The following is a 27,716-nucleotide window of genomic DNA, read 5'->3' as shown; positions in this document are numbered from 1 at the left end:
CTAGCCTTGCTGGAAGTAAATGTCTTTTTTGCATGTGTGCGCTATAATATTTTTTGTTCTGCTGTATGGTCTTATGGCTGCACCATCTTTAATGCATCTTTTAGGGTGTGCCCCCCAAATATTTTGTTTGTCTAAGCCCCGGTTCATACAGGGGCTTAGCCGCCTGACAAGTCACGTTCCGTTCTGTACTATGGAACCGTTCTAATAGGAATGACTCAAGTCGCTCCAACTTAGAAAAAGGTTCCTGTACTACTTTGGGACGACTTCAGGGAGACTTGCATTGACTTCTATACAGAAGTCATTTTGCAAGCCGCCGCTTAAGTCGTGTGCAGGTCACCTTACAGAGTTGCGCTGCAAGTCGGAGCTTAGTGTAGCAATATGGTTACATTTAATGAAGGTACGTTTAGCAACTCACATGATTGATTAAAACAGGCACATCTAAGTATTCAGGCATCTGGGGTAAAGCTGTCCGCATAGAATGTCCTCCGCATTGCCGTTGGCTTTCACTGCTGTCGTCAGTCTGCAATCATGACCGGGAAGACTACCCTGAAAGCGAGGCTTGAGCGCTCGTGGAGCGCAGCGTGGAAGGGATGACATTGATGGCAGTGCAGAGAATGGTCTATGTGGACAGCTTTACCCCGGATGCCTGCATACTTAGATGTGCCTGTTTTAATCATCAACAATGTGAGTTGCTAAATGTTGTACCTTTATTAAATGTAACCATATTGCTACACTTAGAGGCGCCTCTCTTCTCTTTTATACACAGTTGCGACATGACGCTGCTTGTATATCAAGACATCGCTTGTATATCAAGTCAAAATTGATTTCAAAATGTTGCTTGTCTTGCAAAACACTCTCAAACCAAGGTTTTACTGTATACACACACACACACACGTTCTGGAAGCCGTGACTTTACCCATAGGCTCCCATGGCCCAACAGTTGTTGGTGCTTCCTCTTCTCCCCTGCAGGAGCAGCTTACAGACACAAGGAATTCGGAACTGTGGGATCATGAGACCAAGCTTGATTGGATTAAACCAAGGCAAGTACACAAATTTTTTTTACCACAAGGTATGCAGGATAGGTAGGAGAGGAGATGGATTTTTTTTTAAGAACAGCGTTAGGTTTTTCGTCCACTTTAATATTTATACTGTACATGGAACACTGATGTTGTCCAAGTCTATTTTCTCAGCAGCTGCACTCCCCCCTGATCCTGCCCTGTCTTTACATTAAAGATTAAGAGACAGGATGGGCTGAGCTAGTGAGTCACACCACTGGGAGGAGAAAGTGTGAGCTAAGCTGCTGAGCCACTGCTGGGTGGTGAGAGCTGAGCTGCCGAATAACAGCTGGATTGTGGAAGCAGGGTGAACGTAGGAGAAAACTAATTGGACGACTTCAGTGTTGGACGACTAAAGTGAAATTTGAGGTTGAGTTTTTACACAGGGCTTGCAGCTACAGAGGTCAGTAAAGGCATGTTTTAAAGCTCATTTACCACTCTTGACCTCCATCTATGAAAGCTAGTCACTTAGTCGTCTCTGACCTCCATACTTTGACCCAGTACTGGGATACAGTAAGAGGAAAGACAGAATTCTGATATGTATGCAGGTCAGTTACTCAAGAGTATTGAAGCATTTTGATAAGCATAGTCGCTAGGCAATTGGCAACTTTAAAAGGCAAGTTGAGTTTAGGCAACCTACATAAATTCTCGTGAGTTTAAGAGATGCAAAATAAACAGTGAAAAAAGGATGTTTGACTTAGATATACAGATATTATAAACTTGTTTTATTTCACTTTATGACAAAGAAAAAAAAATACAAAAATATAAAATATACAGAAACACAGGACCAGACACAGGAATATTTACAAGAGGGGAGTGCATTGATAAATACAATGAAACGTGGTTGCCACAACCAACTAATCAAATCAGTTCACTACAGCCGCCCCTTCATGAAGTAACACTATTTACTGTGTGGATCAGTGACATCGCCTAGTAAACTGGCACCAATCCTATAATATGGCTGCCTGCAAGGAGTGCCAACAACGAGATGACCTTAAGAAAAGCCAATTTAAAAATATGGTGGACTGCCCTCCTGAAGAAACTAGTTGTCTGGCTGAATTGCTGACCCTCTGATCTCAGTAGTTTGTGTTACTGACCCAAGCCAAGTATACAGATAAGGCGTGAAAAAAAAAAAAAAATCAAATCACATTTCTAGCTCTGTATACTTGATAAAGTTAGTGACCAAATTAGCAAAGACAGAGGGTGGGCATGACAGCCAGGCAACTAGCATTTGGAGAATGAAAACTCAGCAATGACAAGCTCTATGTTTCTCTTAGGAACAATTTCCTTTAAAGCAGAAACAATGCTTGCAGAGGTCAATCATTCCTGAATAGATTGATATAATAGAGTAATAATGCTGACAAGGACTCCAAACAGGCCAAATATTTTTTGGCATCCAACACATACATCTGCTCATCGACAGGCTTGTGCGTGTAAAGGGGAGGCATTTACAAGTGTAGGCCTTCATCGTGGTGCATTAAGCATCTCCTCCCAAGGATGTACCTACCTCTTGTTTAAATGAAGGAGTTACCAACAAGCAGCAATATTACCAAGTTACTAAATGCAATGGTATCATCACTGTTGTGCAAAGAATGGAAATAATGAAATGCCATCTTCTCACAGTCAGGGACTTGGGCAGGCAAAGAAATAAGTTATATCACCCCTAAAATCATAAAACTAAATTTCAGAACTCAAAAAAGTGAACACATGAAATCTGCATATTTAAAGCGGAACTAAACCCTCCTATCATTTTCAGCCAAGGAGGCTGCTATCTTGACTTCTGTTTGATTTGCACCTGCAATGGTGCTGCACATGCGATCAGTTATGACACCAACCATTTGATGGTTTGACAGTTGGGTTGAAAACACAAGCAATGTGACAGTTACAGTCCTGGCATGTGGCAGGAATGTAACTGTTTTTTGAAACTGCTAAATTGATGGGTTTTAGTTCCGCTTTACGTGAACCTGTAATATGATAAGCTATTTAACACTACTCAACAAGCAAGTCTGTCATTTTTAGCAAGGATTTTTTTTCGTGAGCCCAAAAGTCCCCAAAACCGGTTATTTTACTTGCAATCCTCAACTTGGCTGGAACTCTAGTCCACCTCCTCTGCCATCCTACAATGCATTGTGTGTAAAAGAAAAGCACTGTGGGATACCCATTGAGAGCAGACCAGAGATCCAACTAGAGGACTGTGAGCAGTGTGCGCCCTGATTTAGAGGCTCCTGAGTGCAATCTTTGCTAAGCTCAAATTCACATTGGGCCAATTCAGCATACGATTTGACATGTCAAACTGCATGCCAAATCAGCGGCTATTGCCAAAACCGTATTATTTGAAACCGTTAAATCAATTTGTTAAGTTCTGCTTTATGATTTACAGCTGCTCAGGGCTTCAGCAAAATGGCAGCCACCAGCCAGAAGAAACAGGAGCATTGCTGGAGGCAATTTAAAGCCCACACTAATTTTAGTAGCATCATTATTAATGTGGAATGTATGTTCTTTGCTAAAGAACATTATTTTTTATCAAGTTGTTATGGGTAAAGTTCTGCTTTAAAGAGAAGCTTCAGTACAACTGAAAAGCAGTTTGACATTTAAATGAGCAGTTGCTGAAACCATAAAAACGTGCTGTATGTACCTAAACATCCACTAAACCTTATGACAAATTTTAGTACTGGACTGTGAAAACAGACAGGTGTGTCTATTATAGGATTTGAATTTTTGTTTCTGTGTTTGGCCACTCCTTCCCTTCAACAAGTCACAGCCATACAGGTCTGATTCAAGGGAAAAATCAAATCAGGTGCCTAGACGAAAAAAAAAAGGAGTTCCCTCTTCTGCTCTGTACAAGCTCTACTGTATATCTCTAAAGTTAAAGACAGGCAATTCTTAAGTCCAAGACATGCTTAGGTAATCAGAAGAGATGAAACTCCTATTGTGTCATAAGAGATCTCAGCCTCAGGGATTCTGAGGAGGATCAGTCACACAATTCATATCTTTTCATGTATAACTGGGCCCTGCAAAGCACAGCGACACAATACAAATATTTTTGTAGGGTGTAACTCGAGTCAGAACGCAAAATCTTGAAAATGGCAAGAATTTTCTGCTAGTGTCTAACGGAAAAATTGAAAGGTTAAAAATAAAACTCCATGAAACCCCAAAAACACTGCCCCAGACCATGCCTTTTTTTTTCTAGAAAAGTGCCCCATAAGCCTAAATCTGGCTTGTTTCTTGGATAGTTGTTTAAACAGACGGCACAACAAGAAATGCAATTTGTGATTGGCTGCTTGGGTCAGAATATGAGCTCCTTTTGTAGTATAGCAAACAACGAGGGTTCTATACCATTTGTTACCTAAAGAAAAAGTCAGCACATTGTTCAGGGGTACATCCCAGCTGGTGTGAAGATCCGTGCTTGGTAACAGACGGCAACAATAAAAAACAAAAGGGGACATTAAAAGACAGGAGAGTCACAAAGTATACAAGGTCCTTTCAGCAATCTCTTAATCCAGTCCAGATCTAGAAAACAACATATAAAAATATCAGTAGGAAAGGGGGTGGCATCCACTCAAAAACATTATTACAACATTAAAAAATGCTTTTAAATATTCTCAGGCTTATTCAATAACGACTACAGCAACCAACCAAAATTCACACGTTGGTGATCTGACTGCAGCAAAAGAAGTATGTTTGTTTTTTTGTTTAGTTTTGACCCTTAGGCTAGGTTCACACTGCTGCGAATTTTATTGCGAATTTGAACCGCTGCGATGGCTCAAATTCGCAAGTCATTTTAATAACATCGTTTTCCATGAGCGCCGTTCACATCAATGTGTTGCGAATCTAACCTGCGTAAAAAAAAGGGTCCTGTCCGAGTTTGATCCGTGTGCGATGCGTATTCAGCTCCATAGATTGCAAAATTTGCAGTAGAATCGCAAGAACACAGAAAGAATTCGCAATTCAAATTCGCAACGCAATCCGATCAAAATCACGCTAAATTCGCACTGCAGCAGTGTGAACCTAGCCTTAAAAGAACCAGTCACAAAAGTGTATTTGTAGTAATCATAACCTCAACACATGAATGGTTATAGAGCTGCACACTATGCAGTTTTCCTCTAAATACTGGAGAAATTAGCAAAAAATGTGTTTTTTGTCCACAGTATTATAGACTGTGGTGTTCATTAACCACCTGACCTCCGGAAGATTTACTCCTCCTTCATGACCAGACCATTTTTTGCCTTTGGGCACTGCGATACTTTAACTGATAAATTCCATGGTCATGCAACGCTATACCCAATTAAAACGTATGTAATTTTTCCCCCACAAATAGAGTTTTTCTTTTGCATTATTTTAGGGTTACACCAATACCCATATTGGTGACAATACTAAGCATTTGCACGAGTATCGGTAAACGTGCAAATGCACCGATACTTAAAACCGATACCTGCTGGCTCAGTTCTTTCAGTTGTCAGCGGGACTCTCCCACTGACAACTGAAATATACACAAAAGAGTGCAGCAATTATAGGTTGTTAAGGAGCAGGGCCGCCGCATCCTTAACAACTGATGATTCATTCATGTGTCAGCGGGGCTCCCTGCTGACAGATGAATGGAAACAAAACCAGGGACAGCTGCCACTAGCCATCAGTGGTACAGGAACATTCAATAACTCACGTAGATGGTAAGGAGCACTTCACTGCCGTGTCAAATGGATGAATGGCTCAGCCCCCGGAACTCCTGAGGGGTATTGACAAGGGACGGAGCCAGTGACAGCCGGGGAGACCCGAAGCCAGTGACAGCCAGGGAGACATGCTCACGGCTGGAGGAGACCTGCACAGACTTAGAGGGGACGTGAGATGCTGGTGAAAGTGCCCCACATTGGACTGAGTTGGCATCCTTTCAGTTTTTCTGGCTACATGGTCTCCATCTTTCCGGTTACCTCACTGTGTGTATCTTTTGTGAAGCCCATGTCTCCTTCGGGTCTCCCCAGCTGTCACCGGCTTCGTCTCTGGTCAAGACCCCCCCAAGAGGTCCAGGGGCTGAGCCATCCATCCATTCGACCTGGCAGTGAAGTGCTCCTTACCATCTACTTGAGTTATTGAATGCACCTATACATCTCCACCATTATTTGCTCCAAGCACCTATTGTTACCATGACTTTCATGGATTTATACTTGTTTTTACCACTTCGAAACAGCGCCCCCCTTTTTTTTGTGTTTTATTTCCTTCTCATTGGTCTTATGAGTTGGGAAACGGCGGCCAGTGTTGTATGGACTGCAGGAGGAGGGGGACATTGGATAGAGGAGATGGGACTGGAGGAAGAGGAGGACGTGGGATGACAACATGGCCCTTCTAGATGTGGTGCCAGTAATGCTGAGTGTTGGGAGTGCTGTGTTTCTTCAACACTTGGTCTCATCCAGGTGGCAATATTACACAGCATGTTTATAGTTGTTGGAGACCCCCCTCCCTGTTCCTCCTCTTCCTCATCTTGATCTCACTAAATGCTGAAAATAAGTATTGTTACTTGGTATCGGCGAGTACTTAAAAAAAAAAAAAAAAAAAAAAAAAGAAGAAGGATGTATATATTTTTTACTTTCTGCTATAAAACATATCCAATAAAAAAAAAAAAAAAAAAAAAAAAGAATTTCTTCATAAATTTAGGCCAATATGTATCAATCAATAAGCGTATATTGATTGGTTTTCGCAAAAGTTATAACGTCTACAAACTATGGAATATATACTGGAAATTTTTTTTTTTATACTAGTAATGGCAGGACTGCAATATTGCAGCAGACAATCAGACATTGACACTAATACAGTGATCAGTGATAAAAATATGCACGGTCACTGTAAGAATGACAATGCCTGGGAATGGGTTTACTTTGTGTGGTGCTTTTGCTAAGGGAAGTGATTAATTTTATTTGCAGGGAAAGAAAATCCATCACTTCCCCCCTTTTAGAAAGGAGCTCTGCCTTGTTTACATAGCATAGCTCTGTTTTTTTGTATTTTCCCAACGATTGGCTGTGACAAATCACAGCACCCCCTACCTGGAAGTACAATATCACGTACTAGGTACGTGATCTGGCACAGAAGAGCCGCTTTGCCACCGTACATTCTACTTTACTTGATCTATATAAAGAACTATTAGTAACTAGGCAGAAGACTTTTTGTCCAATCTCAATCTGGTGTTGAAGAGGTTGTGCAATATCCTCTACAATAAAATATTTACCTTCTGGAATTGAATGTCTTGCAATACTGTCATGTAATAGGCACCTCCGGTATTCCAGTGACTGACAGGCCTGGTATGTTAAGGAACACCTGCAACAACACAATCGACAGTTTATATCTAGTTGTGGTCCATCTACCCAGGAAAACATTTTTAGATTTATAATGCAAAATTCCAACTCTGAAGATGCTTGGTAGTTTGCACTATACAGATTTTGGGGGCTCACTGTGTAGGCACAGAGAGCAGTAGGGAAGATTTTGGCTGAAGGATAGAATAAGGGCACAGATAGCAGCTGCCTACTCAAGTAAGGGTCTGTTGGTTTAGGTCAGAAGGACCAGGCTGGGTGGGCAATTGTACTTTTATCCATTGGTAGGTCACCTCCCCGTCGCCAGACTATAAATAGAATTTGAAGAAATAGCAAAAGACATAAGAGGTCATTGTTCTGCTCACCCCCTCTGTTAGGTTGCTCGTCAGTACATGCAGCTGATCTGACCGGCCCTAAGTGCTGTCCCTTCCTCTCCCAGAGTACTTGTTTTACCAGGAGATACAATAGGCTGAAATCAAGTCAAATTCTGACAATTCTCACTAGTTGCAACAAGACAGCAAGTTTGTTTTAATAAATATAATGGTTTACTGCAATAATTAGTGTTTTTTTTTGTGCCTGGAGTTTATTTTTATTGGCTGTCATGAAGTATGTGTCTAGGAAGTGCCCCAGCACTTAATAGTCACATGCTTGTCCAAGCTTGCTTTCTCAAGCAGCAAATAAACAATGGCAATCATGGGCACCATCTAAGGCAATGGTGGATCCCCCATTTTACAGATCCTTTTTGTCTAACCTTTCCACTAATCATGACTTAAAAAGGATGGCAAGCAGAGCGGAACAGAAGGCATGGGGCTTTGTGGAGGTAGATTATGGTATAAATGGTACTCATTTTAATTAAAAATAGCATATCACAGAAACAGACATCTTTTCTTTCAAAACAATCTATTATTGAATACCCCATTGTGTAGAATAGATGTTTGTATAGAACAGGCGTAGGCAACCCCCGGCACTGGTGCCGCAAGCAGCACGCGAATCCTCTTTTGCCGGCACTCTGCTCCCTCCCCATCTGCAGAGCAGCGCAGGGAAGTGTCAGTGAGACACTAATGTATTCCAATTTCAGAATTCCCCACACCGCACCTGCACTGAGGGGGAGGCAAAGTTGTAAAAGTTAGAAAACGTTGTTTGGTTCTCTAACTTTGCTGTAGCTGAGATTGTCAGCTTTTGTGATGGGGAAGAGTTTTGCTGGGGGGGGGGGGGGATTGGCGGTCCCTGTTTCCAGGAGGAGGAGGATTGTCATTGGCCACTGCTAAAGCCAATCACAGTCCTGCGAGCCCCGTCCACCATCTGGAGGAAGATGACTCGCTTGGTTGCCACAACCAATCTAAGAAAGAAGGGATTTCACTGTGTTTGAGAAAACCAATCAGGTGACAGTTTGTGGAATTATTGTTGAGCTTCTGGGAACTTTGTTGAAATTATTCCTGAACCTTTGCATCACTTACTACTGAACCCCTCTGTGGTGCACCTTTTCTCAGCTGCGGGGGCCCAACTTATGATCCTGCACACAAGCCCACTGCTTTCAGAAAATACCCCTGATCTGAGCTCATCATTGCGCATCCATTCCAGATGCTTGTATATGACATCACATACATCCCATACAAGCACGTGGGCTGAATGTGAGAGGTGGATCAGCAAGATGAGTGTGCCAGGACAGGTAGATGTCTCTCATCTCTGCTTCCTTTCACCACTCTGTATATCACACATATCATAGATTAGAAGAGGGTACAGCAGTGGAGCAGGTGAGCAAAAGGGGTTCAGAGGTGGGACAGAAGAGCAGGAGGTACAGCGGTGGGGCAGACATGCAGGGAGGTACAGTGGTGGAAGATATGAGAAGGGGCTTTAACAGTGGGGCAGATGAGCAGGGGGGGGGGGGGGGTTAACAGTGTTGGGCCAGATGAGAAGGTGATTCAGTAGTGAGACAGAAGAGCATGGGGATACGTCGGTGGAGCAGATGTGCAGGGTGGTACACATGAGAAGCAGGGGTACAGTGGTGGGGCAGAAGAGCGGGGGGGGGGGGGGGGGGGGGGCGGGGTTACAGTGGTTTACAGCATTTACTTTATAAAAATGATTTTTGTGATTGAGAGTGTAAAGTTGACTTTTTTTTGTTATAAAATCGGCACTCTCAATTTCTTTGAAAATATTTTTCGGCAACTGTGCTCAAAAGGTTGCCTAGCCCTGGTATGGATAATTCATTCTATTGGTTTCACTTATGCCACATTGCAATATTGACATATTTGTATTATTGCGATTTGTTTTTTGTTTTCTTTTTTTAAATAAAAATTCATTTGCAAGAAGGAAAACTGGTGTAAAACAGGGTTAGGCAAGTTGTTTTCTTGAGACGTACAATGTAGGCCACACTTTCAGCTGAGAATCAGGCCCACTGCAGGTCGAAACATAAAGTAGCCATATGCATTAAATGTAGGGTTGCACCGATACCAAGCATTTGCAGGAGTATCGGTATTCATGCAAATGCTCCGATGCTTGACCCCGATACCTGTTGTATCAGGTCAGGCATCCTCAGTGTTGCAGGGGGGGCTGGGCAGCCTCACAGATGATTGGTGGGGGCAGTTATAGGCACCGATCCCCCTGTAAAGCCTTTCAATAAAGCAGCTGACAGCCGCTTCTCCTCCTCTCCGTCCCATGGCTTTCATCTGCTTTATTGAAAGGCTATACAGGGGGAATCGGTGCTTGTAACTGTCCCCACCGCCGCACCAATCACCACTGACTGCCCGGGTCTTCTGATGTCCTCCTCCCTCTCTCCTGCTCCCTGTGTCCACCTACGGCCGCCCCCCACCCCCCCCCCCCCCACCCCCACACCCCCCGGATCTGTCAGGATGGAGAGTGGAGGAAGGAGCTGGTAAATATGTCATTTACCAGCTCCTTCCTTTTCTGAATGAACAAAGTCCGTGATCGCTGACTCCTCTGCCTATTCATAATATGAGCATCGTAAACTGTTTACGATGCTTGAGTTTATGAATGGAGAGGGGCCTCTGCCTCCTGTCCATTCATTTTCAGCGCAGCTGAGCCTGCAGAGAAAGGGACTGGGGAACATGTTCTCAGTCCCTTTTCTTGTCTCAAAGGGGAGATGTCAGGGGACTGTTTTGACCCCTGTTTAGACCCCTGATATCTCACCAAAGCCCCCCAACAGGGCTGATAAAAAGAACAAAAAACAAAAACCTGACACTGTCCACCCCCCCCCCCCCAAAAAAAAAAGAAAGCATTGAAAAAAAATAACAAAAAAAAAAATTTTAAAAACTAAAATTGCAACATTAAAAAAGTATCGGCGAGTACTTGAAAAAAAAAGTATCAGTACTTGTACTCGGTTTTAAAGTGGTTTTGGGGCAACCCTATATTAAAATTGATAAAAGCAAACATTTAAAAAATGATAAGTCCACTTTAAGTAGGCCTACCTGCGCCAGAGATGTCCATTAGGGCAGACAGCCTTTTTACAATCAATGAATGGAAGAACTTCCTTACACAAAGTGCAGTACTCTGGGAACATTTGCTTGTTCATCTTCTTTTCAACATGACCGATAAGCACCTGCATGAAGCCAATACAGAAACGGAGTTACCAGGTGACTACAATGGACTTTTCTTTAAAGAGCAAAAGTGTTTTAATAATAAACATAATGGCTGGAAGTTAAAAAAAAATGGAGGAGAAAGAATTCATTGTATTGTAATCAAACAAATCTTTTCTTTTCTTTGTTGTTTCGCTTTGAAAAAAAAAAAAAAAAAAAAAGTTAGAAGCCGATTGGTTGCCATGCACAACTGCAGACAGGCAGGCAGGCACAGTACATGGTTTATCTATGCATCAATGTTTTTATATATATATATATATATATATATATATATATATATATACACACACACACACCTAATTTCCCCATTTTTTATAAGTGATCACATTCCCTCTGTTCTGAGCTACATAAGAGCTGGGGGGAAAGAAGCAGCAGCACACTGAGCTCCCCAGTGTATGGCTGTGCAGCGGGGGTGGCAGGACAAGTCTGATCATTGGGAGAAAACAGTCCGAGTTCCCAGCACAGCTAGAGAACTAATCATGCTGTGCTCTCCTGCTTAGTGCGGTCAGTTTTTAAAAAGGAAAGCAGAGGGACTGGCAGGAAAACCAGGGATTTCACATAAAGCAATCAATACAAAGCACAGGATACTTTCTCATAAAAGTACATGGTACAGCAGGCACACATCAGGAATATAAAAAGTGTTGGGGTAACAAATGCTTTAAAGTGGTAGTAAAGGCAGAAGGTTTTTTACCTTAATGCATTCTATGCATCAAGATAAAAACCCTTCTGTCTGCAGCTCCCCCCACCCACAGACCCCCTTATACTTACCTGAGCCCAATCTCAATCCAGCGATGTGCTTGAGAGCCGCGGCTCTCCCGGATCTCTCTCTCTCCTTATTGGCTCACATTGTCTATTCACACACTGAGCATGACTTGGCCAATGTCCATTCACAGAAGCGTGGATCAGGAGTGAGCCTGCTCAAGTGCCCCCATAGCAAGAGGATAGAGACTGCTCTGTGCAAATCCATTCCACAGCAAGCAGGTAAGTATACCATGTTTATTATTTTAGGTAAAAAAAAAATATGAATCCTTTAGAATCACTTTAACTTGTTGAAGAAATGGACATGCAGCAGTTCTGTGCATTTATGGTGTTTTGCAGGCCGGCCCACTGAAATAAATGGTAAATTCACACATGCAACATGATTTTAAACACATCTACACTATGTACAATTCCTGTTCACAAGGCTTCTCCCCATTTTTCATAATGAATGAACAAAGGCATAAAAATAAATAAAAGAAAGAAAAAAAGTGTTTAAAATACAGAAACATGCATAAGTATGTAATACAAAGAGGTGTGACAGACTCAGCTGTCATTCAGCACCTCTCTGCAGGTAACAAAAACCACTTCCACACCCTCAACTCCCTACAGAACCCATCCATAAAATGGGTCAAGCTCACAGAAGCAGGCAAGGTTTAGGCCTCATCTACACTGTTGCTGGTAAACGGACGTTTAGGAGCAGTTGGGCATTTTTTCCAACTACTCCTGAACTCTCCTCTGTTATGTTATCAGTACATGTACACAAGTTCGTTTAGGGCCCTTTCACACGGGGGCGGTGGCGGCGGTAAAGCATCGCTATTGTAAGCGGCTCTTTACCGTCAGTATTCGGCCGCTAGCGGGGGCGGTTTTACCCCCCGCTAGCGGCCGAGAAAGGGGCTACAGAGGCGCTTTGCCGGCGGTATAGCCGCACTGTCCCATTGATTTCAATGGGCAGGAGTGGTGAAGGAGTGGTATACACGCCGCTCCTTCACCGCTCCGAAGATGCTTCTAGCAGGACTTTTTTTCCTGTCCTGCCTGCGCCCTGCTCCAGTGTGAAAGCCCCGAGGACTTTCACACTGGAGAGACAACAGCGGCACTTTCGGGTCGGTTTGCAGGCGCTATTATTAGCATTATCATCCCGTGACCACGTCCTGTAGCGACGAAACGATGTAGGGAGGAGGAGCTACATCCTGACGACACCGCTATTCTGGAGCCGGCCGGCTTTCTGCTTATGCCTATTTACAACTGATGTTTGTAAGTTTGTCTTTGGCTTTATTTTATTCAATAAATGTGAAGATTTTTTGCTATGTGGAACAATTTATGTTTTTCACACTGACACACCTATCCTGCTGCGGTCTGTGGAGAGGGTTCCTGTGGACATGATGATATCTAGAGCCTGTCTCAGATTCCGGGCTGGGGTTACAGCCGTCTTCCCAGTGAGGTCTCCTATAATTAAGGGACCAACGTTCTCTGGTAAGAGGCAGCAGTTTTTGAAGGTGGAGGTTTCATCTACGCACCCCATTCACTGCAGCAAGAGTCTTTTTCACCTGTCACTTGGGGATATAGTTTTTTTGGTCCTTTTTTCTGGTCCTTTTTTTGTTTTTTGCAATATATGGACTTCAACTATTCACTGTTTATTGTGCACAGATCATACGGACATTATCTGCGCTCTTTAAGATTTGATTTTTAATATTGAATATCACTTGTTTATATTCATTTTGCACATTGAATATTGCTTGTATTTATATATATTCCTTTATGAGGTTTTAAAGGCATTTATTTGTTGCCTTCATCACATTATTAGCGCGACTTTTTCTATTATTTAATTAGCGCAATAGCACTTGCAAACCGCCTCAGTGTGAAAGGGCACTAATAGTCGTTTCTAGGCAGTTGCGTTTAGAGGCTTTTTTTGGAACCGAAAAAAATGTGTTCAGAATCTGAGTTTAGAGGCATTTCAAATGCGGTAACTCGCGTTTAGCTGCGTTTCGTTTACAGCCATTTTTCATTTTTGGCTATTTAAAAAAAAAAAATATATATATATATATATATATATATATATATATATATAATTTTCAAACGCTTCTAGACGCAAACGCATCTAAACACTACATGTAAACGCAGCTAAACGGACGTTTTTAGATGCCGGTTTCTAGCTGTCAGGTTAAATCGTTCAGGAGAGGTTGAACAACGTCCCGTGTACATGAAGCCTTAAAACATTGAGAAGTCACAGTTGAATATCAATCTTAAAAAATATCCTGAAGCATTAATGGAGACACCAGCACACAGCATTGTAAAATACAGTTATAAGACCATTACCATCATATTGCCTACAATATTTGTTCTCCCAAACAGCTACAGCCATCAAAAGAATTTCCAACACTTCTGGGTGTCTCAGATGCCTGTGTCTCCCTGCAGCATGCCATGTCTTCACCTCTGGGCAAGTCATCACCAGCATTTCTCTGCAGAGTTACATATCAGCCAGGGGTGTCATAGGCACCCAGCATACCAGCAAGTAAAAGTAAAGAGTTAAATGGCTGTAGCTCTGCAAGAGATGAAAGACTGGAAACAAAAGAAAAACACACACACAAAGGCAAGGCTTCTCTAGACAAGAGGGGCAATTTAAAAGGTAACCTTTCATTCTAGCAGTTACCTGTCAGAGGCAAGGTCCCCAACCAGAGTTAGAGGTAGCTATATCCAAAATCCCAGAACTTGAACCACTTCAGGTAGTCAAACGATATTCACCTCTAGTGTTAAACAGCAGCCTTGGCTATGAGTGGCAGCAGCCAATGTGTTAAAGGTTACCCTTAAAAGAGAAGTATGTTTTTTTTTTTCCTCCATAATCATGCCATCGGTCCAATGCTATATCTATCCCCCGCCACCTCTTCACTGAGAACCGAGCGATCGAACATTGCCGATTGCTCAGTTCTCACAGCTCCCCGAGCAGAGAGCTGTTGACTGTCAATCAGCAGCTCTCAGCTTTGCCCCCCCCCGCACTCACTGGAGCGCTGAGCTGTGGAAGGGCGGGGAGCGGCCATCTCAGGCCCTCAGCGGCTCGCTGAGACTAGTATCAGTCCAGGCACCTTGTGGATCCAGACTTTGTCGTGATGACGCAGGGGCCTGGACTGATTCCTGTGTCGTCAGCAGAGAGCAGACATCAGCGAATTGCACTGCTGTGACCCATAGGGGAAGCCCAGCCAAACGAACTCAGGCTGGACTTCTCCTTTAAAACAATACAGGACCTGCTGTGTCTTACACAAGAGTGATGTTGTACTGCGGCAACCAGGGTTCCCCATCCCTCTCCATATTTTCAAAGATGGAGAATTAATTCTTGGGATCTGAAAACTACTGTATAACAACATAACGCACACACAGTTTGTAAAACCGCATTGCTTTACAGATGCATCAAATGCCCTCTAATTCAGACACTGTAGTTTACCCACACCTCCAGGGTAGTTAAAGTGATACTGAAATATATATATCATGTTATAGTTACCTGCTTTGTGTAATGGTTTTGCACAGAACAGCCCTGTTCCCCCTCTTCTCTGGTCCCCTGCTGGCACTCCTGGCTTCCCCCCACCCCCACTGAGTGGCCCCATAGCAAGCTGCTTGCTATGGGGGCACTTGTGTGTGCTCGCTCCCAAGTCCATAAGACACACAGAGCGGAGCTCAGGGCCCACCCCCTCCTCACTGGCTGTGATTGACAGCAGCAGGAGCCAATGACTCCCGCTGTTGTCTCTGAGCCAATGAGGAGAGAGACAGCAGGTGCTTTTGTGCACAAATCGAGATTGGGCTCAGGTAAGTATATGGGGGGGCTGGGGGGAAGCTGCATGCAGGTTATTTACCTTCATGCATGGAATGTATGAAGGTAAAAAACCTTCAGCCTTTAGAATCGCTTTAACTTACACCTCCATGGCAGCCCTGAATTAGAAGCCCAGTGCCCAAGTGGCAAATAGCTAGCGCTCCTAGAAGAAAAAAAAAAAAAAAGTACAGCAGCAATTTTCAACCCATTCATGATGTGCATTAGACCCCATTGAAGACCAGGTTACACTTTCTTACAAATTGTGTAAAAAGAAAAAGCAAAAAAGTACTCTTGCGCACAGGTGTGTTGGCTAGAAAGTCCTAAGGGTTCAAGAAGTGCATTATCCTTGACAGATTTATTTAATTAAAAGCAAAATAAAAACTACTCACAAAGGTCGAAGAAAAATTCGCATAGCAATGGCGCAGAGGCAATTATTTCAGTGGTAGCAGTTTTCCAGGTCCCAGGAAGGAGGCATACGGACTACTGCTGGCTAACGCGTTTCGAAGGTAACCCTTCTTCATCAGAGCCTTAGTAGTGTTAATCTCGTGTTGGCCTCTTTTACACATCAAACTAAAAAATAATTGCCTCTGCGCCATTGCTATGCGAATTTTTCTTCGACCTTTGTGAGTAGTTTTTATTTTGCTTTTAATTAAATAAATCTGTCAAGGATAATGCACTAGGCTGGTGCGCTCTCTTTTTTCTTTTCTTTACACTTTCTTACAGGCTGAAAGTGATACAATGATAATTAACCTGCTAGTATGTTTTTAAAGTGGTTCTAAAGACTCAAGGTTTTTTTTACCTGCATGCATTCAATACATGAAGGTAAGGAAACCTCTATGCAGCATCTCCCCAGCCCCCTATTACTTACCTGAGCACAATGGAGATGGAGCACAAAGCAATGCGCAGGAGTGCCTCGGCTCTCCAGGGACTCTTCCTCATTGGCTGAGACAATCACAGCCAGCAAACCAATGAGAGGGGGTCGGGCCAAGCTGTGACTCTGTGTGAATAAGCACACAGAGCAGAAGCTCGGGAGTGAACCTGCTTGGGTGCCACCATAGCAAGCGGTTTGCTCTGGAGGCACCTGGCCCGAGGGAGGGGGCAGGAGCACTGGTGGGGGACCCGAGAAGAGGAGGATTAGGGCTCAAAATCATTGCACAGAGCAGGTAAGTTTAACATGTCACTTAAAAAAAAATTGCCTTTAATATCACTTTAAGAGTTTAAAGCAGGGGTAAGCAACCTGGGGCCCTCCAGCTGTTGCAGAACTACAAGTCCCATCATGCCTCTGGGAGAAATTGTAGCTGCCAGCTTGCAATGCCTCATGGGAAATGTAGTTCCACAACAGCTGGAGGGCTACTGGTTGCCTAGCCCTGGTTTAAAGAAGCCAAAAAACAGGAGGAAACATGCAGGCAAAGGCAGAATATTCAGATGGTGTCCCTCGAGGTAAATTATTTCAGATATGGGAGCTACTGGTTTGGAGAATTGGGGTCAAATTCTCTGCATGTTCTCTATGTGATCTCCCACCCCAATCCATGAAACACACAAGAAGGTTAATTTGTTTCTTACATGATTAGCCCTAGACTATGTTTATATGACTGTGGCAGGGACACTGACGTTCTCAGCAGGATCTCATCAGCAGGAAAAGCCAGAAGTGACTGTATGTAAACAGCTTTGTATTATGTCACTGCAACATGAACACAGCGTTGGGCAAAAGGCAAATGACTGAACAGCAACAATGAAAAAGGGTAGGTGGTGCACCTGGGCTGTCCTGTCATCGTCGTCTCTGTTAGCCATCAGATAAGCACAGACACCACGGGTCGGAATACTGGTATATTCCGTGATGCCGGTGTGTAGGTAGACTTCTCCAAGAACATGTTTCATGTGTTCCTTGGTCAAATGTGCCTCCACTGCATCAATTTTCTGTTGGATTTCCAAAAGACTTTCATCAGCTGGAGAAGACTCCAGCTCTGCACTGTCTCTTAATGTTTTACCAGAGCCATGCTCATCATCATCATGTCTACTCTCATCCTGATCCTTTTCTTCCTCAGAAATGCTGGCCTCCACAGGGGTGTCTTCCTTCCTGGAAACCTTTGATTCTTGGTAAGGTTGTTTCTGCATTGCTTCATAAGTTGCTTTTTTAAAAGACTGGTACCAAATTCTCAGAAGGAAAAGTCGGAACCTCCAAAAGTACAATGGACCTCCATCTGCCTTTTTGTCCAGGACATCAATCAAAAACTGAGGGATGACCTTATCTTTAAGGATCTTCCAGCGCACGATGTCTGTGAGATCCATCTGCCGGAAGAGGTTTTGGCTGGAGCTCTCAAGAAGCTGAGCTGCTGCTTCCTCAAATGTCTTGAGGGACACAAAGTTCACCTGAAAGTTCTTGTTTACTGGATGAATCCCGTTGTTCATGCCTTCAGAGGTGATGCAAGCAAGATATGCCCCGAAGGGACTTACAGCAATGCCGTGAGATTTCACTGACCCAAACATATCTGACAGATTAATGAGCTGATGTTCAAACTTTAAAGCAAGGTTTGTGAAAATAGGAATCAACTGCTGAACTTTTCCATCAACAGAACAGGAATAAATGGTCCCATTCTGCCTGTCCACGGACAAAGAAATGATAGGTAAGGAGTGAAGTCCAGTTACATGGGAATTGTGAACATTGAGCCCTGCTTTTGATATCAACAACAAACACCAAAACACATAGCAACCACGGGCAGCAACCACAAGACTGCAGCTGCACTTTTGGTAAGGGTGATAGAGAGCTATACATTTAATACTGTTGACTGGCAAACGATCAACCTCTTGCCAAAGGATCACCGGCTGCCGTAATGTGAAGTAACCTTTGACAGCCTTCAAATTCACTGGGATAATTTTGACAGGTCCCAGACTGCTTCCTACAATCAGTCCACTCATTTTACGATTGCTGTGTTCATACTCCCACCATGCCAAGACGCTTGGTGACTCAACACCAGACACAATGGTGTTGCAGGAAATAATGGAGCTGTGGTTTTTTATGGGGAGCTGAAATTGCCAAATGGCAACATCTCCGTTTTCAAAGAGTACAGCCAACAGAACAGTACCAACATCTCGGCAAGTGTTGTTTTCCATGATCTCCTGGGTAGTGCATATGCTGGACCACTCCATCCTTACGGGGGTCTGCATGCTGTGCCGCCTCTGGTACTCAGGAAAATCGTCCAATTGTGAATAGGTGGCATTCTCACTCATGGTGTAGTTGCTCTGAGTTAAACGTTCACCATACATTTCTGTTAGGTCTGCCAGTTGCTTCCACTGCAGTCTGTCAACATTTGCATTAACAGTCAATCGGTTATCCAAAGTAAGTGCAGCTAAAAGGCATCGTCCATTGGCATCACAGCCCACAGGAGACCAGCAGGCATATTTGTATCCTTGCAAGGGTGGCAAACCTTTCCCTTCAGGGTTAAAAACTCTGTCCAGCATAAACTTTTGGCTGACTGTTGGGTCACTTGACCGGGCAAATTTGGCTCTGCACTGCTCCACTTCCTTTGAGGAACCAATCTGCAAGATGAAAGAGACATTTCAATATCAAGATGAGTGGATAGAACTATTGTCCATGCCAGGAAAAGCAACAGCTGTAATGTCCCTTTCCTTTGTCTCCCTCACCTCCAAATTCCCCACAGAGCACAGAGAACCACAGACCTCTAAGCTCATCTCACTCCTCCATGCCCATAAATATCTGTTTTCCATTCTCTTGGCAGCTGAATGGAATGGCAGGAAAGCAAAGGTAAAGTATGTGCTTCTGGGGGGGGGGCGTTAAAGCAAACCCATCATTTTATATAAGCTTTACTCACTTCAGTTCCAGAAAATTTTACCCCCTTCATGACAAGGCCATTTTTTGCTATTGAGCACTGCGCTATTTTATCCGGCAATGGTACGGTTATGTAACACTGTACACAAATTACATTTATATAACTTTTTTTTTTTACACAATTACATTTCTCTTGGTGGTATTTGATCACCACTGGGTTTTTGTTTCTCTTTATTATATAAACATGTAAAATATATTCTGCTACATGTCTTTGGGGAAAAAAAAAAAGTTATATAGTGTCTACAAATTATCGTATATACGTATTTTGGAATTGCTTTTTTTTTTATACTACTAATGGCAGTGATCAGCGACTTATAGTGCAGCAGGCAATCTGGCACTGGGTGAGAAATTATGTCACCAGTGACACGAATATAATTATCAGTGCTAATACTATACACTGTCACTGTACTACTGACACTGGCTGGGAAGGTGTTAACATCTAGGGGCAAAGGGGAACTGTGTGCCTAATAAGCGTGCACAGTGTTCTCCTTTTGCTAAATGATGTGACTGTTTTTGCTCCTTGCTTTGCAGGGAGAAAAAAAAACAAAAAAAACACATTGCTGCTCTCCGTAGAGAGCCCTGTGCTGTTTACCAACACAGAGCTCTCTTTTGTCAATTGCTTAGCCGATCAGCAGGTCCTAACCATAGATCATTGTTCGGGACCCACTGATCGATTTGTGCTGAAGCAAATGATAGCACAGCCGGGGTGGCTGGTGCGTGCGCCCCCTACCCGGAAATGCTGGATCACATATATATATATATATATATATATATATATATTAGACAGACACACACACACACACCGTCCAGCGTGGCAGCCCAGTAGCATTAAAGCTAACGAAGGAAGTCCGGAACTGCCCAATTTACTATTTCTATTTACTTTACCGAAAACAAAGCAGCACCAGTCTCTCTCTCTCCCACCCCCCCCTTCATATGACTGTGCCGGTCCTGACCGATATGCCCAGCGCTGTTCCAAGGAGAGAATCCTCAGTCCATTGTAAGCTCTAACTAGAATGACTGGGAGAACAAACATGTTGCTTTGCCTTGCATGGGTTAGTTTAGCTCAATGACTACAAATAAAATTAGCATCTCAAAGTTACTTGAGCAGTCACCAGAACACAGAATCCTACACAGAGATCATCTAAACACAACCAAAGTCTCAGCACTGAAAGAAGCCTGTCTGAGGTGGCAGAATATGAATAAAAATAAAGGGTGACAGCACGTATCCCATCACTAGGCTGGAGTACCATAGGAAGCTGCAGTCTATTACTATGGGGTACCTGAATGCCACCTGCGGGGGAGGAATACTTTACCACGGTCAGAAGGGTCTGGTGTACATCCACAGGACTAATCATCAACTGGGGGACACTGATACCAGCTGCACAAGGATTAACCACTTCAGCCCTGACAATGACCAGGACACATTTTACTATTTAGCACTGTGCTACTTTTCCTTGTCAAAAGAAGTTTATTGAGTATACAATGTTATAAAGATACATAAAGTAAGTTTACAAGGATCTATAAAGTAAGCTCATTGTTTTACAGTAGGGTTTATATAGGTAAATATCATGAAATTTCAAATATTAAACATTGGGTTCACGTAAACCTAAATTAAAGATATATATCATTTCCTTAGTTACTTTTGTAGGTATTTAAATGATTTATACCTACTATACATATTGTTTACAAGTAGAGTGTATATAGGTCAAATAAATTCTGATAATGAGCTTTAATCGTAAGGTGGAGAAAAGGAAAGAGAAAGAAGAAAAAGGGTTGAAAGGTAGAGGTATGGTCCACAAGGTTGTCCCGCTCGTCAGTTTATTATTCTTTTTAGTTCTCTTTGAAGCCTTAGAATGGGTGTCTCTGTAAGTCATTTAATCTGTTACCATGGCAACAGGACAGAGTCATTGAAGTTTGACAGGAACTGTTGTTTTATCCAAGGATGCCAAAGTTTTTCAAATTTTGGAATTTGGTTTTGATCGATGGCTACCATCTTAGCATGGGACATTGTATTATTCATTCTGTGAATTGTTTCTGCTAGTACCAATGTAGGAGATTTCCATGCCTTGGCCACTGTTTGTTTTGCAGCCGTTATTAGTTGGATCATTAGTTTGAATTGAGAGAGTGTTAAGCACTGTGCTACTTTAACTGCCAATTTCACGGTCATGCAACACTGTACCCATATGAAATTTATATATTGTTTTTCACACAAAATCGAGCTTTCTTTTTATGGTATTTGATCACAGGCTTTTTATTTTTTACTATGTAAACAAAAAAAGACTGAAAATTTTTTTAAATAATATTTATTTTCTGCTATAAAACATGTTCCGTAAAAAAAAAAAAAAAAAATCTAATTTTGTCATAAATTTAGTGCAAAATGTATTCTGCTACATGTCTTTAGTAAGATGAAGCCCAATAAATGTATTTTTTTTTTTTTTTTTAAATAGTGGTGATCAGCAACTTATAGTGGAATTGTGAGTGCGGCGGCCAATCTAACACTAACTGATGCTTGGGGGGGAACTGACTGCCACTGACACTAATACAGTGATAATAATGTACACTGTCACTGTACTGACACTGGCTGGGCAGGGGTTAACATCTAGGGACAATCAAAGGGTTAACTGTGTGCCTAACAATGTGTAATGTGTGTATTTTATCAATCAATGTGCCAGTTTTTACTCCCCTTTTTGCAGAGAGAAAACAACAGTCACACATTTCTGCTCTCCGTAGAGGGCCCTGTGCTGTGTACCAACACAGAGCTCTTTTCTGCCAATTGGCGGTTCTGACCATAAATCATTGTCTGGGACCCACTGATCAGCTTGTGCTGGAGGGAAAGGCAGCACAGTCAGGGTGGGCAGCGGGCAGGCATGCCCTCACCCGAAAGAAGCAGATCACGTACATGCATGTGATTCAGCACAGTGAGGCGCTCTGCCACAGTATATTTGAAGTCGCCAGGTGATTAAATGAGAACTCCGGGCTTGTACAGTCGTATAAGCTCCACTCCTGTACTGAAACTGCTTACTACGATTTCACTGCACACCCCATGTACCTTAGAAGCCGCTGCAAGTCAGATAAAGCTCTTATTTCCTGTCTGGAGGTGTCCAGCATCATCTAGCTCTTTCCTCCCCAGCCTGTCTCTAGCTTGCCTCTTTCATTCAGTTCTTACAATAACGGAGGCTCAGCATCACATGAGTGTGACCCCAGGGTGGTTTGCATGCAAATACAGCCTACACAGAACGCCAACTCCTCCAGACTGACACCTGCCCCCAGTGGCTCTGTGATATTTGCATAACTCCTCCCAACAGCCTGCCCACTGCTTGCATCAGGGCTGAGAGCTCTGGAGAATAGTGTGGCCGTGTGCTGTGTTTCAGGATGCTATGTACAGCGCCCTGTGAGCTCCTCCCATCAGCCACCATCTGTGTGCATTGCATAGAGAAGCACAGAAACATTGATGAGGGGGGCAGGATAGAGTGCTGGACCAGAGAAGGCAAAATATAATAAAACTTCAGCTTTAAAATGTATCTATGTGTTTTGGTGGATCTTTGACTTTGGCTACAGTGGGGAAGGGTCGAGTTTGTATTGCAGTCTGTGCCCCCACTGGGTAGACTGACCTGCTATTTGTACTGTCATCTACAACCAAGTGAGTAGAAACCCAAAGTGATAAAGTTGTCCCCCTGAATAGGAGGTGCTGGGAAAGACTGTCTACCAGGGGAGTTCCTATCGCTTTGGAACATTTTCCTCTAACTTCCTGTTGTGTCTCCAGGACAGGAAGTGAAAGGGGTACACTAGTTTCCTCCCACATTACAAATCTGGCAGGTTACTTGGCTCCTGTCTAGATTGGTCCTAGTATATGTGATAGGACCTTAGATTGTGAGCTCCTTCAGAGCAGGGACTGATGTGACTGTACAATATGCACTGCTCAAAAAAAATGAAAGGAACACTTTGAAAAAACATCAGAGCTCAATGGGGAAAAATATCATGCTGGATACTGATATGGACTGGGCAATGTTAGGAACTAAAGAATAACACATTGATGGAAATTAAAATTATCAACCTACTGAGGGCTGAATTTGAAGACACCCCATAAACACTCATCTTTTCTGACTGTTTTTCACTTGGTTAGGGTCAGAGTCACTACTGGTAGCATGAGGTGATACCTGGACCCTGTAGAGCAGGGATGTCCAAACTACAGCCCTCCAGCTGTTGCGGAACTACACTTCCCATGAGGCATAGTTTGGACACCACTGCTGTAGAGGTTGCACAGGCAATCCAACTCCAGGATGGCACATCAATACCTGCCATTGCCAGGTGGTTTGCTGTGTCTCCCAGCACAGTCTCAAGAGCATGGAGGAAATTCCAAGAGGCAGTTACTCTTGGAGAGCCGGACAGGGTCATAGAAGGTCCTTAAAGTGGAGCCCCCACCCTATTGGCATGTAATTTTTTTTTGGGAGGGGGGGGGAGCAGGTAACTAGTTTTGACAGGTACCCAGCTCCCACTTCTGCTTGCGCCTCTCCCCCTCGCTGCAATCTTCTGGGACACGTCACAGGTCCCAGAAGATTGCTCGGCCATTTAGGATGCATCTGGCTTTGAAGCCGCAAGCTGTCACAGCCGGGTGCCCACATAAGTGTAATGCCGGCACCAGGGGAAGAACCGAGGCTTCGGGAGGCCGCATCGCTGGATCCTGGGACAGGCAAGTGTGTGTTTATTAAAAGTAAGCAGCTACACTTTTTGTAGCTGCTGACGTAATAAACAGAAAAACCAAGTGGAACTCCACTTTAACCCATCAGCAAGAAAGAACAGGATGAGCACTGCCAGAGCCATACAAAATGACCTCCAGCAGGACACTGGTGTGAATGTCTCCGACCAATCAGAAGCAGACTTGATGGTAGTGGCCTAAGGGCCCGACGTCCTCTAGTGGGTCCTGTGCTCATTGCCTGGCACCGTGGAACTTGACCGCTTGCCGACCAGCCGCCGTTATTATACTGCAGCAGGTCGGCACGATCCCGGGAACCGTCGTAGCTACACATCGGTCCCTTTAAGCGGGATAGCAGGCATGCGCCCGCTGCATGGCGGGGGTGCCGATGCTCGTGACCTGTGGTCACGAGCGATCGTAGGCACGAGAGGCAGAACAGGGACGTGTGTGTGTAAACACATACATCCCAGTTCTGTGAAAAGAGAGAGAGAGAGATTGTGAGTTCCTACGAGCTGAGAACCACGATCTCTCAGCTCCTAAAGTCACTCCCATCCCCCACAGTTAGAACACACACCTAGGGAACGCAGTTAACCCCTTGATCGCCCCCTAGTGTTAACCCCTTCCCTGCCAGTGACATTTATACAGTAATCAGTGCATTTTTATAGCACTGATCCCTGTATAATTGTCAATCGAGCCAAAAAATGTGTCAAAAGTTTCCGATGTGCCCGCCATAATGTCGAAGTCTCGATAAAAATCGCAGATCACCGCCATTACTAGGAAAAAAGAAAAAAGCCATCAATCTATCCCCTATTTTGTAGACGCTATAACTTTTGCGCAAATCAATATATGCTTTTTGCAATTTTTATTACCAAAAATATGTAGAATACATATCGGCCTAAACGGAGGAAAAAATTAGCTTTTTTTATTTTAAAATAAATTGGGGATATTTATTATAGCAAAAAGTACAAAATATTGTGTTTTTTTTCAAAATTTTTGCTCTTTTTTTGTTTATAGCGCAAAAAATTAAAACCGCAGAGATTATCAAATACCACCAAAAGAAATCTCTATTTGTGGGGAAAAAAAGGACGTCAATTTTGTTTGGGTGCAGCTTCGCACGACCGCGCAATTGTCAGTTAAAGCGACGCAGTGCCGAATCACAAAAAAAAATGGCCTGGTCATTGAGCAGCCAAATCTTCCGGGGCTGAAGTGGTTAATTGGCATTTGCCATTGAACACCAGAATTGGCAGGTCTGCCACTGGCGCCCTGTGCTTTTCACAGATGAGAGAAGGTTCACCCTGAGCACCAAGGATGAGCTCAGGCGTGTTCGCAACGCCACATACCCCTGCCAGGAAGATGACAATCCACAGCACTAATCACAGGCAGTGAGACATTTCCCAATCTGAGGCTGCACAGATCAGGAAATGTCTCACTACCTGTGATTAGCGCTGCAGAGTGTCAACTTCCTGACGGGCATGTGAAGTTGTGAACACGCCTGAGGCCATCCATACTGAGCACGTGACAGACATGAAAGGGTCTGGAGAACGTTAGGTTGCCTGTAACATTGTTCAGCATGACCGATTTGTTGGTGGGTCAGTGATGGTCTGGGCAGGCATATCCATGGAGGGACGCACAGACCTCTACAGCAGGGATATGCAATTAGTGGACCTCCAGCAGTTGCAGAACTACAAGTCTCATGAGGCATAGCAAGACTCTGACAGCCACAAGCATGACACCCAGAGGCAGAGGCATGATGGGACTTGTAGTTTTTGCAACCGCTGGAGGTCCGCTATGTGCATATCCCTGATCTACAGGCTACTGACTGCGATTAGGTAATGGGATGAAATCTTTGGACCCATTGTCAGACCCTACACTGGTGCAGCGGGTCCTGGTATCCTCCTGGTGCAACGACAATGCCCGGCCTCATGTGGCGAGAGTATGCAGCCAGTTCCTAGAGCAGGGATATACAATTAGCAGACCTCCAGATGTTGCAGAACTACAAGTCCCATGAGGTATAGCACGACTCTGACAGCCACAAGCCTGACACCCAGAGGCAGAGGCATGATGGGACTTGTAGTTTGGAAACAGCTGGAGGTCCGCTAATTGTATATCCCTGCCCTAGAGGATGAAGGAATTGATACCATTGAATGCCCCCCCACGCTCGCCTGACCTAAATCCAATAGGACACCTCTGGGACATTACGTGTCGGTCCATCGGAGGCCGCCATGTTCAGTCAGGAGCTCAGTGATGTCCAGATCTGGGAGGGAATACCCCAGGACACCATCCATTGTCTCATTAGGAGCATGCCCTGAACTTGTCAGTCATCCATACAAGCACATGGGGGCCATACTAACTACTGAGGACCATTCTGTGTTGCTGCAATGACATTTCAGAAAAATGGACTGGCCTGCTGCACCGTTTTCTCACGTTGATTTTTGGGGCGTCTTTGAATTCTGCCCTCTGTAGGGTGATCATTTGTATTTCCATCAAACGATGTGGCATCCTTTCCTTCCTAACACAGTCCGTAAGCAGTACACAGTCCGTAAGCAGTACACAGTCCGTAAGCAGTACACAGTCCGTAAGCAGTACACAGTCCGTAAGCAGTACACAGTCCGTAAGCAGTACACAGTCCGTAAGCAGTACACAGTCCGTAAGCAGTACACAGTCCGTAAGCAGTACACAGTCCGTAAGCAGTACACAGTCCGTAAGCAGTACACAGTCCGTAAGCAGTACACAGTCCGTAAGCAGTACACAGTCCGTAAGCAGTACACAGTCCGTACCAGTACACAGTCCGTAAGCAGTACACAGTCCGTAAGCAGTACACAGTCCGTAAGCAGTACACAGTCCGTAAGCAGTACACAGTCCGTAAGCAGTACACAGTCCGTAAGCAGTACACAGTCCGTAAGCAGTACACAGTCCGTAAGCAGTACACAGTCCGTAAGCAGTACACAGTCCGTAAGCAGTACACAGTCCGTAAACAGTACACAGTCCGTAAGCAGTACACAGTCCGTAAGCAGTACACAGTCCGTAAGCAGTACACAGTCCGTAAGCAGTACACAGTCCGTAAGCAGTACACAGTCCGTAAGCAGTACACAGTCCGTAAGCAGTACACAGTCCGTAAGCAGTACACAGTCCGTACCAGTACACAGTCCGTAAGCAGTACACAGTCCGTACCAGTATAGATATCCAGCATGAGATTTGTTTTTCCCCATTGAGATCTGATGTGTTTTCAAAGTGTTCTTTCCATGTTGTTGGGCCTTGTATATAAAGCGCTGTGTACATTGTCAGCCCCCCTACAGGTACATTGAATGGATAACAGAGCCTCCTATAGGCAGCAATCCTCGGCCTTACCCGGAGGAAGCAGGTCTTGTGCGGGGCGGGCACACAGGTGCGGTGGAGGGTGAGCTCCGGGCCGCTGCCATGGATGTCACACAGCTGCTCCAGGACGGACACATTGCCGCTGGTGCACACGGACAGCCGGTGGTCCTCCGACCAGGAGAGCGGCTCCAACCCGGTCACCGCCTGCAACAACTTCACCACCGGCTCCCGCTTACACACCGACAGACGGAAATTCGGCCGCCGCTCCTCACAGGCCTCCGACATTCCGCTACAACCCCCCCGGACACCGTCACAGCGACGTCATCAATGCGCGACCGGAGGAGAGACAGCGAGAGGACCCC

At 44.2% G+C, this 27,716-nt stretch overlaps 1 protein-coding gene across 1 annotated transcript; it reads right to left on the bottom strand.

Moving 5' to 3' along the window:
* Positions 1–1,759: 1,759 nt before the first annotated feature.
* On the bottom strand, positions 1,760–27,716 carry GTF3C4 (general transcription factor IIIC subunit 4). Its single transcript, XM_073600534.1, has 5 exons — positions 27,388–27,716; positions 17,255–19,036; positions 10,777–10,907; positions 7,270–7,358; positions 1,760–4,565 (listed from the first exon to the last, which is right to left on the bottom strand). Exons 1-5 carry the CDS (start codon positions 27,637–27,639, stop codon positions 4,501–4,503), a joined length of 2,319 nt encoding a protein of 772 aa, XP_073456635.1. The 5' UTR covers positions 27,640–27,716; the 3' UTR covers positions 1,760–4,500.

The sequence above is a fragment of the Aquarana catesbeiana genome, linkage group LG09 (assembly GCF_042186555.1).
Source record: "Aquarana catesbeiana isolate 2022-GZ linkage group LG09, ASM4218655v1, whole genome shotgun sequence".
NCBI lineage: Eukaryota > Metazoa > Chordata > Amphibia > Anura > Ranidae > Aquarana > Aquarana catesbeiana.
Note: the sequence above shows the minus strand (reverse complement) of the source record. Positions and strands in the feature narration are given on the sequence as shown.

Excerpts from the sequence above, each read along its gene's own strand:
- GTF3C4 (XM_073600534.1), bottom strand. The coding sequence starts at position 27,639 with ATGTCGGAGGCCTGTGAGGAGCGGCGGCCGAATTTCCGTCTGTCGGTG. Across the intron at positions 19,037-27,387 it reads ACAAGACCTGCTTCCTCCGG|ATTGGTTCCTCAAAGGAAGT; the intron begins GTAAGGCCGAGG and ends TTCATCTTGCAG. Across the intron at positions 4,566-7,269 it reads AAGACATTCAATTCCAGAAG|ATCTGGACTGGATTAAGAGA; the intron begins GTAAATATTTTA and ends GTTGTTTTCTAG.